General features: G+C 31.2%; 3 protein-coding genes across 9 annotated transcripts; all 3 read left to right on the forward strand.

Moving 5' to 3' along the window:
* The first annotated feature begins 6,659 nt into the window (after positions 1 to 6,659).
* Positions 6,660 to 12,336, forward strand: LOC101259983 (protein FAR1-RELATED SEQUENCE 11). 3 transcript variants are annotated; one of them, XM_004230378.5, is made up of 4 exons: positions 6,660 to 6,879; positions 8,048 to 9,058; positions 10,554 to 10,997; positions 11,530 to 12,336. In XM_004230378.5, the coding sequence occupies exons 1-4, from the start codon at positions 6,850 to 6,852 to the stop codon at positions 12,145 to 12,147; spliced, it is 2,103 nt and encodes a 700-aa protein (XP_004230426.1). In that variant the 5' UTR covers positions 6,660 to 6,849; the 3' UTR covers positions 12,148 to 12,336. The 3 variants fall into 3 exon arrangements, with proteins under 3 accessions (XP_004230426.1, XP_010314359.1, XP_010314356.1); XM_010316057.4 differs by having other exon boundaries at positions 8,091 to 9,058; XM_010316054.4 differs by having other exon boundaries at positions 6,723 to 6,879; positions 8,036 to 9,058.
* Positions 12,337 to 12,660: 324 nt separating this feature from the next.
* On the forward strand, positions 12,661 to 16,023 carry LOC101260275 (COX assembly mitochondrial protein 1). Of its 5 annotated transcripts, none has more exons than XM_019211786.3 (5): positions 12,661 to 12,897; positions 13,575 to 13,624; positions 14,962 to 15,029; positions 15,362 to 15,466; positions 15,570 to 16,023. In XM_019211786.3, the coding sequence occupies exons 3-5, from the start codon at positions 14,985 to 14,987 to the stop codon at positions 15,663 to 15,665; spliced, it is 246 nt and encodes an 81-aa protein (XP_019067331.1). In that variant the 5' UTR covers positions 12,661 to 12,897; positions 13,575 to 13,624; positions 14,962 to 14,984; the 3' UTR covers positions 15,666 to 16,023. The 5 variants fall into 5 exon arrangements, with proteins under 5 accessions (XP_019067331.1, XP_025888918.1, XP_004230428.1 ...); XM_026033133.2 differs by lacking the exon at positions 13,575 to 13,624 and adding an exon at positions 13,763 to 14,021; XM_010316061.4 differs by lacking the exon at positions 12,661 to 12,897 and adding an exon at positions 13,763 to 14,021 and having other exon boundaries at positions 13,487 to 13,624.
* On the forward strand, positions 14,025 to 14,865 carry LOC101256230 (uncharacterized). The gene has a single exon (XM_004231274.5). The coding sequence runs from the start codon at positions 14,025 to 14,027 to the stop codon at positions 14,793 to 14,795; it is 771 nt and encodes a 256-aa protein (XP_004231322.2). The 3' UTR covers positions 14,796 to 14,865.
* Positions 16,024 to 17,849: the final 1,826 nt, after the last annotated feature.

Below are 17,849 nucleotides of genomic sequence, written 5' to 3' on the forward strand. Positions count from 1 at the left end.
GGGTAAAAGAATCTCAATCATTTATTACAATTTATATGGATATATTATATATAAGTTTGACTGAACGTAATAACTTTAATTCAAAGTCTTACATTTTTTAAGTCATTCTATATGTGTGTATTATTTTGTTTAGAATTCAAAACCTTAAAAGTTTAGAATTTTAGTTTTTGACTCAGTCTTCTGCCTACTGAGTCAATTGATGAAAATATTCTTCAAAAGAAAAATCAAAATATCTTTCTGGCTCATAATATATATCTCCTTCGTAAGTTATTTATTTATAAAAAGTGTATATTATTGTTTTAGAGTTTGTGCTAAAATTACTTATTTTATAAGTACTTTTTAAAAAATAGCTTCTTAAAAAGTGTTTTTGAAAAAAAATTGTGTTTGCCTGATTCATTTTAAAAGCATTTTTAAGCAAATTGTGTTTACCTAATTTATTTTTTTTTAAAAAAAAAAAGCTTTTGATGGTCAAATTATAAGTATTAATGTACTTTTAATATTAAGATTATTTTATAGGGGAGAAATTGATTTAAACATATATTACAAAAAAAATTAAATAATTTTTTATTCTTATTAAATTAAAATATTCATATTCAAATTTTCAAACAATGTTATATATTTTTTTAAAGAGTTGAAATTTTTATTTGTTATTATTTTTAATCTTACAAAAAATATTGTTGTTTCCTTAATCAAAAAAATACGTAAAATGTAATAACATAATAGTACATAAACGTAAATTTATTAAAAATAAAGAATCAATTTTTAAAAAAGAAACATAACCAAACATATAGAGTTCTCTAAATGGCTAGCCCACCCCGTTCGGGCTAATCCTTATAGGCTTCGACATTTTAAGAAAAAATTACATAAATTAATACATATTAAAAAATAATTACTGATTTTAGCGATATTTTTTGTTTATTACCATTTATAGCAACATTGTGATAAATCTAATAATATGTATTAAAAGTAAATTATGTATGCGATATATTTGAATTATAATTGTTTTTGAATTATATAATGTTTGTTTGGTAAAAAAATTGTTATGTTGTATTATAAGTGTATTAAAATATTTGATAAATGTGTTATCCATCATTAAAACTTGTACTATATATGAATAATAAATTGTTCTTTGTAATATGTATTAAACTTGTATTATAAATGAATTAAAAGTGGTCAAGTGAAAAAAAAATGTTATAGCTATAACTGGTAAATATTTTTTTATTATAGTATATTTATGTAAGTTTCCCGATATTTTACGGTCCAGGCCAGGCTAGCCCATTTTTGGTGTTGGCCAGAAAACGGTCAGCCCAACCCACAAGTACGTGAGCAACAGGCTTGCCGGGCTAGCCCACTTTTTTTAAAAAATTATATTATTTTTAGAATTATTAAATTAAATTATAAATTATAAATTTAAAAAATTAACGACAAAACAATATTATATGATGTTAATGTTACTATTTTTTTTTATCAAATCCACAATTAAAATTATTTTTATAATTATTAAGTTTTATTGCAAGTAAAACTATAAATATCTAAATAGAAATATTAATCTAATTGTTTTGAGTTTGGACTCTCTTTAATTTTAAAATTATATTATATTTTTAATTAATTTTTATCGGCCCAAGGTCCGATCCACCCGAAATTTCTCAAGCGCCACAAATCAGCAGACTTATTCAGACCGGGCTAAAAAATCTTTTCTCAAATGAGCTCCAAAAATTGTAGCGCAACCCTATTTAATCTCGGGTTAGGTCATGCCGACCCTGTAGACCTAGTCCATATTGACAGTTCTACAAACATGAATTGTGTTAATTAATTATGAAAATAACATTTGTTCTTTAGAATTTTACCAAAAGCAGAACTTCTTGTGCTTTCATTTAAAAACAGTTTGATTGGTTTGTCAAACACATAACTTTCACAATAGCAAACATAAAAATCATATTTGTATGTTATAGTCTTATAGTTATACTTTGCATAATTGTGCTCCATAGCAAACATAAATATGTATATTTCGTTATACATATATAAAAGAAAACAATTGTATAATTTGTTTACGTTTTGGTATACATATACAAAGATCAACTGTATAATCTGTGTTGTATAAAGCGAGAAAGACAACAGAAAACTAGACAGAGAAATATCGTATTTGTATAATCATAAGTGTATGGGACGACAATATATGCATTTGTATATGTATATATACAATTTTATCTCGCTTTAAACACAAACGCAATGTATACATTTGTGTGTTGTATAAAGTGAGAGAATCGAGTTAAGCGAGCGAGATCTAGGAGAGAGGACAACGAAAATATATGTATATATACAATTTTCTCCAGTTTATACAAACACAAACGTATTTTATGTATTTGTGTTTTGTATAAAAGTGAGAGAGGCGAGGGAGACTTCTAGCGAGAACGAGAGTAGCGAGCAATATTCACCGCGAAATAACAACAGTTTGCTATGGGGTACAATTAAATCAAACTATGTTTATATCATTTAATCTAAATTAATAGTTTGCTCTTATATACAATTTTTTCTTTTTTAAAAAAAATGTTTTTTTTTCTTAGAATAAATGCTTATGAGCTCTAATATCATTGTCAAACAGACTCTTAGTAAAAAATAAACATCAAAAGTTTATTCTACGATGCACTCCTTCAAATTGAACCATACGATATGTAAATTTAGATTTAGTCGATATGAATATAAATATTAAAGGTCAAGTAATTAAAAATCAAAAGAAAAAATAGATTCAAAGGGTAGGGATGTGCATTATTTTGGCCCTTGGGGTGCGATGAGACGTATGTGGTCCATAACGCTAATGGCAATTTTAATTCCTTTTATGCCATGGTAGGAATTGGCTATGACATTAGGTGATAGGCTGATAGTGCTTTATTCGCATAAAAATCTTTATTTAATATATTACCAGTTTTAATTTTATTGAGTTAATATCTCAAATGTCACTAAATATTGAATAATTTACTCAAAAATAATTCAGTCATGAATAATTCACCCGTAAAGCTACTCAACATTATTTTATAATGGTTGAGTCAATTTTTTTTATACCTCAAAAATCACTCAACTATTAGTATTTCTTTTTAAAAGCCACTAATGACCAAACCTATTTAAAGATGTTTTCATTAAATTTTGTTCAAAATAAAAATTAAGTTTAGTGTATTTTTGAGTGAATAAGTGAAATATCAATAGTTGAGTGATTCTTGTATTATAAAGCTAGAATGACTTTTTATGTTGAACATTCAAAATTGAGTGATTTTCTGAATAAATTATTCAAAGTTGAGTGACCACCTGAGTAATTATGTCCTTTTTTTATTTCATTAAATGGGTAGAGATTAGTCATCGTTCAATGAAAATGAAGCAATGGCAAATTCATATTTGATTGGTCGAAAAATATCACATAATTTATTTTCCTGATATTTTGATTCGACTTACATGTTACGTTATCTAACATATGCACATAAGTATAAATTTTTTTATTTAAATTTAACGTATCACAATTTATATATTTGAATTTTTAAACTAGACATCATCCAATGAATCATAGACTAAATACAATCAATTCATCAAATATGACTTGATTTAATGGACTTCTCAGTAAATACAGTTCTAAATTCAGTTCATTTATATAATTAATTACTAATCTATATATATATATATAAATCTGGATATGAAAGTGCTGATGTGGCACCCTTCATAGGCCAACATTAGAATTTATATATTTTATCTTTTTTTAAAGTTTTTTTTTCTCTTAATTTTATCTTGATATATTAGTTAAATTAAATAAATATCCTCTATTCATTATTTCTCTTTAAATTCCTCCATTAATATCTTTATTATTTTAGGTATATATAAGTTACAATTTATCCCTTTAAATATTTAAACCTTTCCCTATTCCTTCTTAAAAGTATTACTAAATTATAATTAAGACACTAATGACCAATATAAGTTACAATTGTAGGTATTGATTACTCCATTACTCTTTTAATTTATTTATTCAATAGTTAAGAATTTATGGATTACTATAAATACTAAAACCATGTCATCTTCACCAATGCAAGAATTTTTTGTTTTATTTTTCCTTTCTTCATCATATTTATACTAAAGTACATCACTTTGGTTATTTCTAATTTTATAATATATAGTTTATTTGTTACTAACTTTTACAATGTGGAAGATAAGATGAACATTTGACAATTTTGGAAATTCAAATTCAATGAGAACAATATCTAATTTGAGTTACCAAGATACATCACTTTGATTATGTCTAATTATATATATATATATATATATAGAGAGAGAGAGAGAGAGAGAGATTTTTTATGACTAACTTGTATTGTTAACACTTAATAGTGTGGACGAGTAGACCAGTATATGACAATTTTGGAAATTCAAATTCAATTTTGATGAGTACAATATTTCACTCATGTTACTCTTTTTATTTCAGTTTGTTTGATGTCTTTTATTTACAATATTTTTTTTGTTCTTTTTTTTTGTTTTTATTGCTTTTTTCCTCATTATTGATGATTTTAGTGTACTTATTATTTTGCGCATTTTTTTTAAATAACCTTTATTATTTATAATGAAAGACAAAATGAACATATGACAATATTTAAGTTTAACTTTCATAAACTCACAAGGAAAAGGAACTCTACATTAATCTTCAAATGGTGTAAGTGAACATTGAGAGCGTGTACAAATTGAATAATTAGAGGCTAGGATAATTTTCTTTGGTATTCCTACAAAGATTATTTTGTTTATTTGTTTAATTTTAATTTATTTTAATTTTCTTTGGTACTCCAACAAGGATTCTTTGATTAATTTATCTAATTATAATTTATACCTACACTAAATAATATTTTTGAAATTTCAGGTATATTAATTTTAACTTTGAAGACTTGAATCGTTTTGTTTATTATCTTTTACGGTTTTTTTAATGGTTTCAACATTGTATATATTTTATTTTGAATAATGAAATCAATTTTGAGGATTAGGACATTTCACAATTTTTATTTATGTTTACCTTTTAGAATAATTTATAAATTGTAACTAAAATATAGGTAAGTTTAAATTTGTATTTTAGTTAATACATATATATAATTTGGGTTTAATTTATTTGAATACTTTATATTATTTACGTATTTAAGACTATTTATCTTTCAATCTATTCATTTTTATATAAATAATAGGCATATTATAATCGTAGTAAAATTAGTCAAGATAGAAAATGATTTACAAACATTTCATAATCTAAGATTAGTGAAAGATGAAAAAAAAAATCATTACTAAAGGAAAGTATAATACTTTTGAAGGAAAATAATAGATATTAGAAAAAAACTATATTAACATTAAGCTTATTATATTATTAAATTAAATTTAAATTTCGTAAAGAGTTCAACTTATTACATTAAATTTACTTTTCTTATTAAAATAAAGAGAATAAATTTAGGATTTTTTTTTATAATTTCGAAAATTCTTAAGCGATTTCAAATTACAAAAGATATAAAATTTAAGTACTAATAATAAACTTAATTAAGACTTAAAATTTGATATATTTAGATTAAAGACTATAAAGAATCTTTAGAAATATATTTAGTAATCAACTATTCAAAAAATTAATTATTTAGCAAATTTAACGAGTAATTTTTTATCGCGCAAAGCGCGGCTAAGTTCACTAGTTTATATTAATCCACAATAACTTTTTTTTTTCTTTTTTCTTTTTTGTTGAAAATTCCATTTTTATTTGCAACAATCAACAATCAATGGGCCTTTAATAAAACAACGATTTTAGCACTAAATCAGATTTGCATATGTAGCCCCATTTAAGTTATCATTTAAAAAATATCCAACATTTGCAATGTTATAAAATTTAGTTATTACACTAATCAAAGATTAGGATGGCACATCTATCAGTACTGCAGGTTTAGGTTATTTACGAGCGGCGCAAAAATTGATTTGATCGATAAATTGTATTGGAAAAATATTATATATTTATTGATTTTAGGTTGTTTAGTTTTAAATGATTTTGTAAGTACTTTTATTGGATTATCAATTTGATTTTTGATTTATATGATTTTGATTAATGATTAAATTGATAAATCAATGAGATTAATTAAATTAAAATTATTATTTTACTCCTAATTATCTTACCATGAATATAACATTTTGTCCATTATTTCTAAATGTTAGTATTACTTCCGGCCATAGATAACACACACAAGCCCCTCAATCCCTCTTTGACACTTTTTTTTTCCGAGACACAAAATAGTATTATTTTTTGTCTTCTCAATTTTAAATTTGATTGTAATCAAGACAAACAATTAAAGTTGTTTTATGAGTATTTAAATGAGTCTTTAGATGGAATTTGAACAATTATGTTTTAGATGGAAGTGATTAGTGTAGAAATTCGTATTGCAATTTAATTCTTGGTACTATTTTTATTTTTATGTAAATATAATCATATAAGTATTGGCTTATTAACTAAATCAAAATTTATATTGTTAAAAATCAATAATTAATAATAATATCAATTCTATGAATCAAATCGATCGAGACTAAGCATCTACTATTAAATCTTTGAGAGGAACTATTTGGTTATTTTCTCAAAATTTTAAACCATATAAAAAACGACGCTGTTTTGTTGACAAAATAGAGCAATTCCCTTAAACGTGCGCCGCGGTATAAAAAGGTCTCATCACATACCTGCGCAAATTAGGGTTCTTTCTCCACTTTTAAACATTTTCTTCTCCCAAACAAAACTCCCAACGGATAATCAAAAGCCACAATTTCTTCAGCAGCAGCTTCATGGATGAACAAAATCATTGAAAGTTGATGCTTTAGATGAATCGTTTGGTTCATTTCTCTGATTCTGTAAGTAATGATGAATTTTTCGGTGCTTTGATCAATGCTTGAACTGCATTACATCGAATTCTAAAATCAAACTTTTTATTTATACGAATGATTTTTGTGAATGTTATAGAGTTATATTACACTCGGACTTGGTTGATTATCAAAATGTATGTAAAAGTTGAGTTGTTTGTAGATTTTATGAGCTTTTTATTAGGTCTCTCTATGCATTGTGAATATTTTTTAGGATCAAGTGTGTACGATTGTGATAGTTAAATCGACTATTTCAAATTCACCATCAAACTGAGAGTTTGGGGAGGCTAGAGTGTATGCAGACCCTAGAGCTGCAGAGGTTGTTCATGATAGATCCTCGTCTCAACAAAAAATAGTCCTTAGCAGTTCCGAAAAACAACATATAGTAATAGAACAAAAACTACAACAAAACAATATGATAATTGGGATATAAGTAAACAACTGATAATAATATTAATCGAAGGATAAGAAATTAAAGGAGCAATACTATGACTATTAATATGAATTGACATGACAATGTGCTGCTACCTATTATCCTTATATCCTAATCCGTGACCTCCACACCCTTCTATTTCAAATTTACTGATTGCTTTATATGTTGGAAGTTCTTTTGACTCACCAATTTACATCGTGGGAAACTGTGTGCAGTCAATGAACAGGCATACATGTGTATCCGTCTGTGTGTGTATATATAGTTAAAACGGGGGCCTATACTCCTAAACTTTTTACCCTTTGGAAATACTAGTGGTTGATAGACATTACATCAATATTATTTGAATTTAGACAGAGTCTCAAAGTAAACTTCTTTGTTGATTTTTGAGTGGAGTCAATGGTGAAAAACGGTAAATAGAATGTAAAAATTAATGTAATAATCTGTTTCAAGTGTTCTATTCTGTAATTCTTTGTTTATGCGTATGAGTGTACTAGTGTCATGATATGAGCTGCTATGTTAGTCTTTTCCCAAATGAACTCTGAGTTGTTCAATTAGTGCTTCTATTGGCTTCCGATTTGTTCTATATTTAGTTAAACTATGTCTTATGTATCTGTATTACCAGTAACATAATTTATTTCTGTATATATATTGTAACATATTAAACACAACCATTTTGTTGAACTCTTACATTATCTGTGTGACTTAAAAAATTAGACATGGTTATAGGTTTGTATAGAGCAGTATCTTGACAAGTTTATAATGTCTGAAGAGGCTGGGCACATGATGGGGCTTTATGGTGATCCCTCGGATCAGAGATCTCTATCTTTGGATGATACAAGCAGCACTGAGGAATCACCCGATCAAACAAGGCTGTCTCTGGAGACAACTAATGATGCAGTTCCATATATAGGACAAAGATTTCCCAATCATGATGCTGCTTATGAATTCTATGCTGAATTTGCGAAAGGCTGTGGCTTTTCAATCAGGCGTCACCGCACAGAAGGGAAAGCTGGTGTCGGCAAAGGACTTACAAGACGCTATTTTGTTTGCCATCGTGCAGGCAACACTCCTGTCAAAGCTGCTAACGATAGTAAGCCTCAGAGGAACAGAAAGTCCTCCCGTTGTGGATGCCAAGCATATATGCGAATAAGCAAGACAACCGACTTAGGAGTGCCTGAATGGAGAGTGACTGGTTTCATGAACCACCATAATCATGAACTTCTAGAGCCAAATCAAGTACGCTTTCTTCCTGCATATCGCAGCATATCAGATGCAGACAGGAACCGGATTCTAATGTTTGCTAAAACAGGAATTTCGGTGCAGCAAATGATGAGGCTTATGGAGCTAGAGAAGGGTGTGGAACCAGGCTATTTGCCATTCACTGAGAAGGATGTCAGAAATTTGCTGCAGTCATTCAGGAAGGTGGATCCTGAGGATGAAAGCATAGACTTGTTGAGAATGTGTAGAAACATTAAGGAAAAGGATCCCAATTTCAAGTATGATTTTTCACTAGATTCCAACAACAGATTGGAAAATATTGCATGGTCATATGCTTCATCCATCCAGTCATATGACATTTTTGGTGATGCTGTGGTCTTTGATACAACTCATCGGTTGACTGCTTTTGACATGCCTCTTGGGATATGGGTTGGAGTGAACAACTATGGTATGCCATGCTTCTTCGGTTGTGTTCTTCTTCGAGAGGAAAGTTTGAGATCCTACTCTTGGGCTTTGAAGGTAAAAGCAGGAATGTACAATTTCATGCTGCTGATTTCTGAACCATTGGCCTACTTTGAGGCCTTCACTTTTACTCATATCCCTACCTTTCTTTCAAAACCGCAACTCCCCACCCTCTCCAGTACTGGAAAAAGAAAAAAATGATTGAAAATAAACACAGAATATGGTTGAAATATTTTATGCATATGACATTTGGATATCTATACTAACTGTCTATTCAAATTCTTGTTATGTTTCATAACATGTCTGGTCAGATTTTCCATGCTTCTAGGTAAGTAACAGTGACTATTTGCAAGATCATACTCTATAAATACTACGACTGCAACAGTTACGCTTCAGTGACAAGCAAGTTGGGATTGACTATATGAATCCTCATTGAACCTGCCACTCCATTTAAGCTCATCTTAGACCCCTTTTTCTCTATATTTTGTTCATAACCTAGAAACCCAAGGGTCAGTATCACACGGTATAGAACTGGTGGATAATAGGCATTTTTCTATATTCCCTAGTGGCATATGAATAGGTAGGAACTAATAAATGTCACCTATATAGATCTCTTTCTCTCTTGTGCTCTATCTTGTGTGGATTCTAAGAGTTTGTAGGTCTTTCATGACAGTTTCTTCATGTGATTTTAGGTCTACCTAGTACCCTCTTTAACACCTTCACTCCACCATAGTTTTGCACCTAAGAAGTTATCTTTGATGTGTGCTGCTCGTACCTTTTGTCGAATGTGGCTATTTCTTATCTTGTATGAGTACACATTCAACTTAGCATTCACACCTCAGCTACACTCATCTTGTGAATATGTTCGACGTTACCGACCCAACATTCACTCTCATATACTCCCTTCATTCATAAATACTTGTCATGTTTTTTCTGCACACCCCTTAAATAAACATTAAATAGAGGGTAATTTGACTAGATTATCCTTATTTACTTATCCTGTCTATTGAATACTTCTTTCTTTTGCACCATACAAATAACTAATTATGTGTTTGTTTTCAAAAATGAAACTATTGTGGATCATCTATTTTTAGTAAGGATGACAAGTATATTTAAGAACGTAGAGTAACATTGTTGGTATTATAAAGATTAGACTATGCAAGTGTATCTCCTTGAAAAATAAATTGAACATATATGGGCTTGCAATAATGGAAATATGTCTTGAAAGGGCAAGAATCATTAATGGTTTTAATAAATAGTTTCTATTAGGATAATGCTTGCTGTAACAGTTTTTTTTTTGGCAGATCGGATAATATTGATATGACTTATCGCAGTTAATACTGTTTAGCTTTTGTGGTACTAACATTTGGATATAGGAATATTTTAAAGCCTCTCAGCTTACTATCCGCTCCTGCTCCAATTGAAGGAGAAAAGAAAATTTGAGAAAAAGAGGAGAATATGCAAGATAAATATGCCATGGTGTCAACAAATGAGTATATTAACAGTTTTTGAGAATCTCTGTTAATACTTTGTATGTTTTCTAATGTGTAAGGTGTTCTTGGCGTTCATGAATGGGAAGGCTCCACAAACAGTACTAACTGATCAAAACATGTGTCTCAAAGAGGCGATTAACTTGGAGATGCCCACGACTAAGCACGCCCTTTGCATCTGGCTTGTTGTAGCAAAGTACCCATCATGGTTTAATGCTGTTTTAGGAGAGCGCTACAACGAGTGGAAGGCTGAATTTAACCGACTATATAATTTGGAATCTGTGGAGGACTTTGAGTTGGGGTGGAGAGACATGGTGAACTCATATGGACTGCATACAAACAGGCATATTGCCAGTCTATTTGCCTTGAGATCACTGTGGGCACTGCCATACCTTAGGAGCCACTTTTTTGCCGGTATGACCACAACAGGCCACTCAAAGTCAATAAATGCTTTTATCCAACGGTTTCTGAGTGCACAAAGCCGGCTAGCACATTTTGTGGAACAAGTATGTTATCTAGACCTTAATTGTGCTCCTGTTTATTTTTAATGGTTGTGGTAGAATGTTCTTAAAGTGCCAACCAAATAAATTCTTTTGACCACTTCAGAGCCAGATGAAGGTTAGGGACTAGATATGCCAGGTGAAGCTTGATATCGGCTACAACGTTAACAAAGTTACTCATAATGTTAAAATTGGCTGGATATTTGAAAACTGCTTGCTTCCTGATAATCCTTACTCTCAAGTATCAGGAAGAAAATTGTCAGTCATGACGATTGTCATGAATGCCGTTACTACTATCCTGCTTGTTCCTTCCCACTCCTCCCCTTGCCCCTTGAGTTATTTTAGGTTAGTTTTATTCACATTTCACACTTTACTTGATGGAGGTGTATAGGAAACATGAGGTTATTACTGAAATGTTACAGACGGGCCTATAGTTGAAAAGTTAGCATGTATACTGCAACCTCTCAAGGTGGTTCATCATATGTTTTTACTAAGTAAAAGTGATCTCCATTCTGAATTACGTAGTGTTGCTTATCAGGTGGCTGTTACAGTTGATTTCAAGGATCAAACAGGAGAGCAGCAGACTATGCAGCAAAATCTACAAAATATATGCCTTAAAACAGGTGCTCCCATGGAAGCGCATGCTGCTACAGTTTTGACACCATTTGCATTCACTAAGCTTCAAGAACAACTTGTTTTGGCTGCCCATTATGCATCATTCCAGATGGAAGATGGTTTCCTTGTCCGGCATCATACAAAACTTGAGGGCGGACGGAAAGTTTACTGGGTTCCAAGAGAGGGCATCGTAAGCTGCAGCTGCCATCAATTTGAGTTCTCTGGAATTCTTTGTCGCCATGCTCTCCGTGTTCTTTCAACAGGAAATTGCTTCCAAATACCAGATAGATATCTGCCACACCGGTGGCGACGAATCAGTACACCAGCAACAAAAGCTCTTCAGAATACTCAAAGTGATCACACTGAGAGGGTTCAGTTATTGCAGAGTATGGTTTCTACTCTAGTAACAGAATCAGCAAAGTCAAGGGAACGTCTTGACATTGCAACAGAGAACGTTTCAATCCTTTTATCGAGGATAAGAGAACAACCAATTAGTTCACTAGGTATTAGAGAGTCATCCTCAAATCAGAGAAATCTCTGATTATAGACAAATAGTTTGATCTTGTAGAAAATAGGGACAAAAGAGATGAAAGTGGGGAAACTTGTCTAGCTAGTGTGTAAAGAGTTGGGAGCTGGCTTGATACCCTTTATATGACATATTTGCAGATTATGGTTATACTAAATCTGTGAGAAAAAACATGAAAAAGGCAATATCTTTTTGTTTACTTTAGATGGAGTAGTTGTTTTTGCATTGAAATTGAAAGAAATCTCTTTCAATAACAAGGGGAAAAAGGAAAACCAATTTTTCATGTTCTCAGCAGTATTACTAGATCTTTTTTTATCCCTATTAATTATAAATTTAATTAATTAAGAATTTAAGATTTTCAAAATTTTTTTTTTTTCAAAGTAATTAATTAAGAGTTTAATATATAATTTTTTAAAATTAAAATAGACAAATAATTAGGAAATAGATAGATAGAAAATATAAATATTACAAAATTTCAACAAAATTAGAACCTTATAAAAGAGAAAATGAATAAATAAACAGAGATTTATGGAGTAATTGACAAAAAGTATTCATGCGGAATTAATCAATCTTCAATTATAAAGTATACTACATAAATTTTAGGGAAAATAAAGTAGAGGATTAAAACATTCCACATATATATAAAAAAAAGAAATCAAATATCCCCAAATACTATTTAAAGGTAAAGGTCAAGAATCGAATCCCTAATTTTATCTGCAGCCCCGTTCTCTCCGGCGCCGGCGTTCCACCGCTACCTCCGATCAGGTAATTCTTACTTTGCCTTCTTTGCATATGTATTAGAGATTTATCTTAGTTCAGTATATGAAATTTTAGTCTCTAAAACTTGATCACTGTCATAAGCACCAATTCTTCATTAATGGAATCTGAAATTCTAGGCCTTTTCGCTACAGTTGAATTTACTGGTAATAATAATTGAGTCTATTGTCAAGGGAGTTTTTTTCTTTCATTTGGCTATGAAAGCAATAAGTGTCAAAAATGTTTGGCGGTTGATCAACCCTGGCAATACTTAGAAAGCTTCTGGATTAATGTCGCTACAGTTGGACCAACCTTGGCAATACCCAAAAGCATTAGCTCATCTCACTATGATGATGCTAATTTCTGATGAGGTAGTTTATGATCTTCCTTAGTCAAATAAATTCTGACAAATTATACATATTTTATTCAAGGAATTAATAGTAGGGAAAAACATTTCAATCAATGGATGTGTTGAGTGAAATTATGGCTATCTGTCATGATTAATGGGATACAACTTTCACTGGCGACAGCCTGTTTCCAACAAAGCTCCCCCTTACCACCCCCACCCCACTCCCTCTATCTTCTCCCCCCCATTTTCCCTCACTCTTCTCTTCCATCAATCCTCTCTCTCTTCTTCTTCTGTGCTTAGGGTTTTTTTTTCTTCTTCTTCTTCCGATTCTCACTAGATACAAGAAGATTCAGGATTTGTGTTTCTCAGATCAAGATTCTCCGTTTGGTAAGCTTTCGTTTGATCTAATTTTTGCATGTATATCTGTACTGTTTTTTGCTTTAGCGTTTGTTTAGAGATAAATGCACTGTTTCTACTTTATACATGTCTAGATTGTGATCATTTTGTGTACGGTTTTGTTTTTAGGGGAATCACGTTGAACATAGATAGAGTTCATTGTTTGAAGAAGTTTGTAAAAAGGAGGGTGGAATTGGTGTTTTTTGGTGTGCGGGTTGGTTGGTGATTAGATCTCGAGACTGTTGATATATGGTAGTTTTGAGGTGGAGAGATTGAGAGGAGTTAAATCTGTGATTTTCGAGGAGGAGGGAGGAGGGAGGGTTTTAGGTGGTTGAGGGGTTTCAGGTCTCCATGCTGTCAAAGAGCATGCGTGCAATTTGTGGTTTGGGTAATGCCCTATTCGAGATTTGCTGTTGATGCACTAGGTGTAATTACTATTATACTTGTTTTGATTTTGGTACTTGCTGGGTTGTTTTGTATATTGTACTTGATATACTTTCATACGAAGATTCGTGGGCAAGGTTACAATCAGCTTGGCTATTTTCATGGTCCTTGGATTATCCGGATTGTATTTATATTGTTTGCAATTTGGTGGGGATTTGGAGAGGTTGTTTGGCTTAACTTGATTAGAGGGGAAGGAAGATTGTTGAGTGCTTTTGGTTTCAGATGGCAGGAAACTGTTTGCAAGTGTTATATTGTTTCGAGCTTAGGTTTTGCAGAACCTTGCCTGTACCTAACCGTTGTGTTTCTCCTTCGGGCATCCTTACAAAAGTCAGGAACTTTAAGCCAGAAATGGAATGGCAAAACAGTCGGATACATACTTCTTTTTTGCCTCCCAGTTTTTGCTCTACAGCTCGTGCTTATTTTGGCTGGACCACAACTTGAGAAGAATGGCTTGAAACACTTGCCAGAGTATTTCACTAGTCCAGTCAAACAATCTGAAGATGATGTTGCCCTGTGCACTTACCCTTTGTTGAGTACTTTCTGCCATGGTCTTTTTGCCATCATGCTAACTTCATATTTGGTGAAAGGATATGTAATTAACTTGAAGAAGGATACTTTTACCTTTGTTGTTGTAGGTGTAACTATCCCCCACTGTAATTCACTTAATGCCTGGGAATTTTCACCATTATCCCTTATTTCTCAAGAATCCTGTACCTGACTTCTATTTGTAACAACAACTGGCTTTTTTGCTTTCTTCTCTTTTTTTCAAAATGCAAACTGTTTCCTGATGCTTCACACTTTTCTATTGTTTCTTTTTCTTTATGTTTCTCTTACTTCACGGAGAAGGGGATATATTTATTTGAAAAATTTTCCTACTTCTATAGGTTTTGAACTCAAAGGGAAGAAGATGCATCCACCTTTGACTCTACATAGACACCCTTTATGTGCTGATGTAAGTTTCTCACATTGCTAAATTAGATTATTTATCTTGTGCTTTTGAAGCTGTCTTTGCATGTGTTTATTTGCATTGACATGCTATGTTTCTCGGACTCTTCAAAATGTCAACGGGTGCGTGTCGAATTGGCCAAAAGTATTGTATTTTTGGAGAATACGACACGGGTGTGACATCAAAAGTGAAGAGTCGGTGCAACTTAGTTGACATGTAGTCTCGTTGTGTGTATATCATGGTTGTAGATTAATTTGTTCTTTTTATTTGTTAATTTCAAAAAATAATTGCCAAAACATCTCAAATACACTAAAGATGGCTATGTCGCTGTGGTGCAGATAATTGAAGAGTTTCAGAAGTGTCATACAGACCACCCACTAGGGAAATTCCTTGGGCAATGCACAGAACTGAAAGTAAAGCTTGACCGGTGCTTTAGGCAGGAAGTAAGGTTTCTTACTTTAGCTATTCAGAAATTATGTCTTTGGAAACATGTCTTCGGTGTTCCTCATGTATGAGCCATTAAAAGAATATGATGTCCTTCTGCAGAAAGCTATAAAGAGGAAAGCAAATTTTGAACAGAGCAAGAAGTTGAAAGAGAGGCTCCAGGCTTACAGGAAAGAAACTGCTGAAATGCAATCTTGAATCTGATAATAGTTATGTTGACAAGACACTGTTGTGCAATATTTCAACACGCGAAGGAAAGCTTAATAGCTGGGATTTATCAGAGAAAGATTGGTGAATAGAATGGTCGTTCGTCTATTCTGTTGTTTTAAAGTGAAATAAGATGTATAGACACAAGAATTGTAGCAACTTATCAGACCATTCAATTTTGGTGCCTGGAAAATGTCAAACATCAAAATACTGAAATGATTGTGTGAACTGATAGAAGGTTCCTGGTGAGAGGTAGCTACCCTTTTAGTATTAGTTGAGGTGCGTGCAAGTTGATTCTAACACACAATTTCGAAAAATAATATAAGTGCAGTAGCTTGATTCTTTTTGAGTTTTATCTTACCTTTCTGTTACCTGTTTTGAGGTTGTGGAAAGAGGTCCTACATGAGAATAGACATAGATCTTGTCTGGATATTTTAAGACAAAGCAAATGTGAATTGTTCTAATACAAGCTGTAAGTCAAGTTTCTTTTTTATTTTTGGAACTTGGAGGCTGGAGTGCATACTAAACTCTAAACTTGTGTTAATGGCCAGTTGGATGAACATTTGCCAAGAATTTGCTCCACAAAAATAGAGTTTCTGTAGGATGGCCAATTGATATTTAAATGGACTCTTGCTGTTACTTATCCAACACTATTTCTATTCCTTTTAAAAGAAATTGACTAGCAACTCATAATGTTGTAACACACAATGGAGGTTTGAGAGTTCCAAATTTGTTTCTATTTTAGAGGTTTACATTTGGTAAATTAACACCAGTTCTACCATCTAATCTAAGGGTGTGAACTAGTCATCAATGAAGTGGTTGAGAATCATGAGGTCTCAGATTCAAATTCTGTTGAGGCAAAATACACGAGGTCATTCTTCTCATTTGTCTTAGCCTTGGTGGACATAATTATTTGGTACTTGTTGCTGGTGAGAGTTAGATATTGTTATTGGTGGGAGATGGAATATATCAACAGAAATTAGTGGAGCTACTAAAAGCAAATATAAAATGCCAAAACTGGGACATATACAAGTGTTGTAGGTCTCTATGGTGGTATCACATGTCCACAGAGAAACTTTCATGGCTTAATACAGAATCTTACTATTCAAATTTTGAAGTTCAATATGTCAAAGCTTAACACATCATTTTTCACACAAAGGATAAGATATATAATATCAAAATACATGAAATTCTAGATCCATATATAATATCAAGAATGCAATGAATTTAGTCTTGGAAGGTAAATAATTTTAACTCACCAAATTTTAATATTGGATTTATTCTGTCTTTGGTTTCTATCTAACCAAATCTTTGTTCCCTTCATAAGCTAGATTATCTTTGTTGATAGTGTCAAAGGAAAATTAAAAGAATCAGAAATTAATCTAAATTGGATTAGCAGATATGTTTTTTTTTTTTGCCAAATATTGTTGCATAAAAAGAAAGAATTATACTTTATCATACGTGGATCTAACTCAACTGTAAAAGTTAAATCATGAGGAGAGGATTGTCAAGTTTATATAAGTAGATCTTCAATCAATGTGAGATTTTTATTCACTTTAATACTCCCTTCATGCTCAAGCCGTTCAACTGTAGTGTGAACTAAGAGCTCAATAAGAATGGAGTTGGTTCTGATACCATATGAAAATGCGACATCTAGACTTACTAAATTTCAAAAATTAGCTCATAATTTTTTTTTAATCTAAGTTCATATAAGTAGACCATTGATTTATTTTTCAATCTAAAAATCTCCAAATAAAGTCAAATAGCGTCACTCCTTTTGTAGTGTTTGGAAGACTCATAATTATTCCAAAAAAATATTCTTATTGTATTTTACAATATTTTCTATTTTTCCCTATTGTTTTCCTTTGAAACAATTGAAACAAATTTAAAGTTACTTGGGGAATTACGTGTTTACAAAATAGAGCATAGTTTAAGAATTTATTTTGATTAATAAGTTGTTTTCTAAAAAAAATATTATATCAATTTCAATATATTTGCTTTCCTAACATGTGTTTGATACGATACAATTGTCGTAGAAAAATTACTAATCTCCAATTATCACTTGTTCTTTCTAAGTGAGAAAGTAACATATTTCGTTTATGATTTGATCACGTGTTACATGCAAGTTGAACGCACGTCATGATTTATGTCCGTTATAATAGAAAAAAACGTTTT

This window comes from Solanum lycopersicum, chromosome 1 (genome assembly GCF_036512215.1).
Source record: "Solanum lycopersicum chromosome 1, SLM_r2.1".
Classification (NCBI taxonomy): Eukaryota; Viridiplantae; Streptophyta; class Magnoliopsida; order Solanales; family Solanaceae; genus Solanum; species Solanum lycopersicum.

Excerpts from the sequence above, each read along its gene's own strand:
- LOC101259983 (XM_004230378.5), top strand. The coding sequence starts at position 6,850 with ATGAATCGTTTGGTTCATTTCTCTGATTCT. Across the intron at positions 6,880-8,047 it reads TGGTTCATTTCTCTGATTCT|GTTTGTATAGAGCAGTATCT; the intron begins GTAAGTAATGAT and ends ACATGGTTATAG. Across the intron at positions 9,059-10,553 it reads CCTACTCTTGGGCTTTGAAG|GTGTTCTTGGCGTTCATGAA; the intron begins GTAAAAGCAGGA and ends CTAATGTGTAAG.
- LOC101256230 (XM_004231274.5), top strand. The coding sequence starts at position 14,025 with ATGCCCTATTCGAGATTTGCTGTTGATGCACTAGGTGTAATTACTATT.
- LOC101260275 (XM_026033133.2), top strand. The coding sequence starts at position 13,985 with ATGCTGTCAAAGAGCATGCGTGCAATTTGTGGTTTGG. Across the intron at positions 14,022-14,961 it reads GCGTGCAATTTGTGGTTTGG|GTTTTGAACTCAAAGGGAAG; the intron begins GTAATGCCCTAT and ends CTACTTCTATAG. Across the intron at positions 15,030-15,361 it reads GACACCCTTTATGTGCTGAT|ATAATTGAAGAGTTTCAGAA; the intron begins GTAAGTTTCTCA and ends GCTGTGGTGCAG.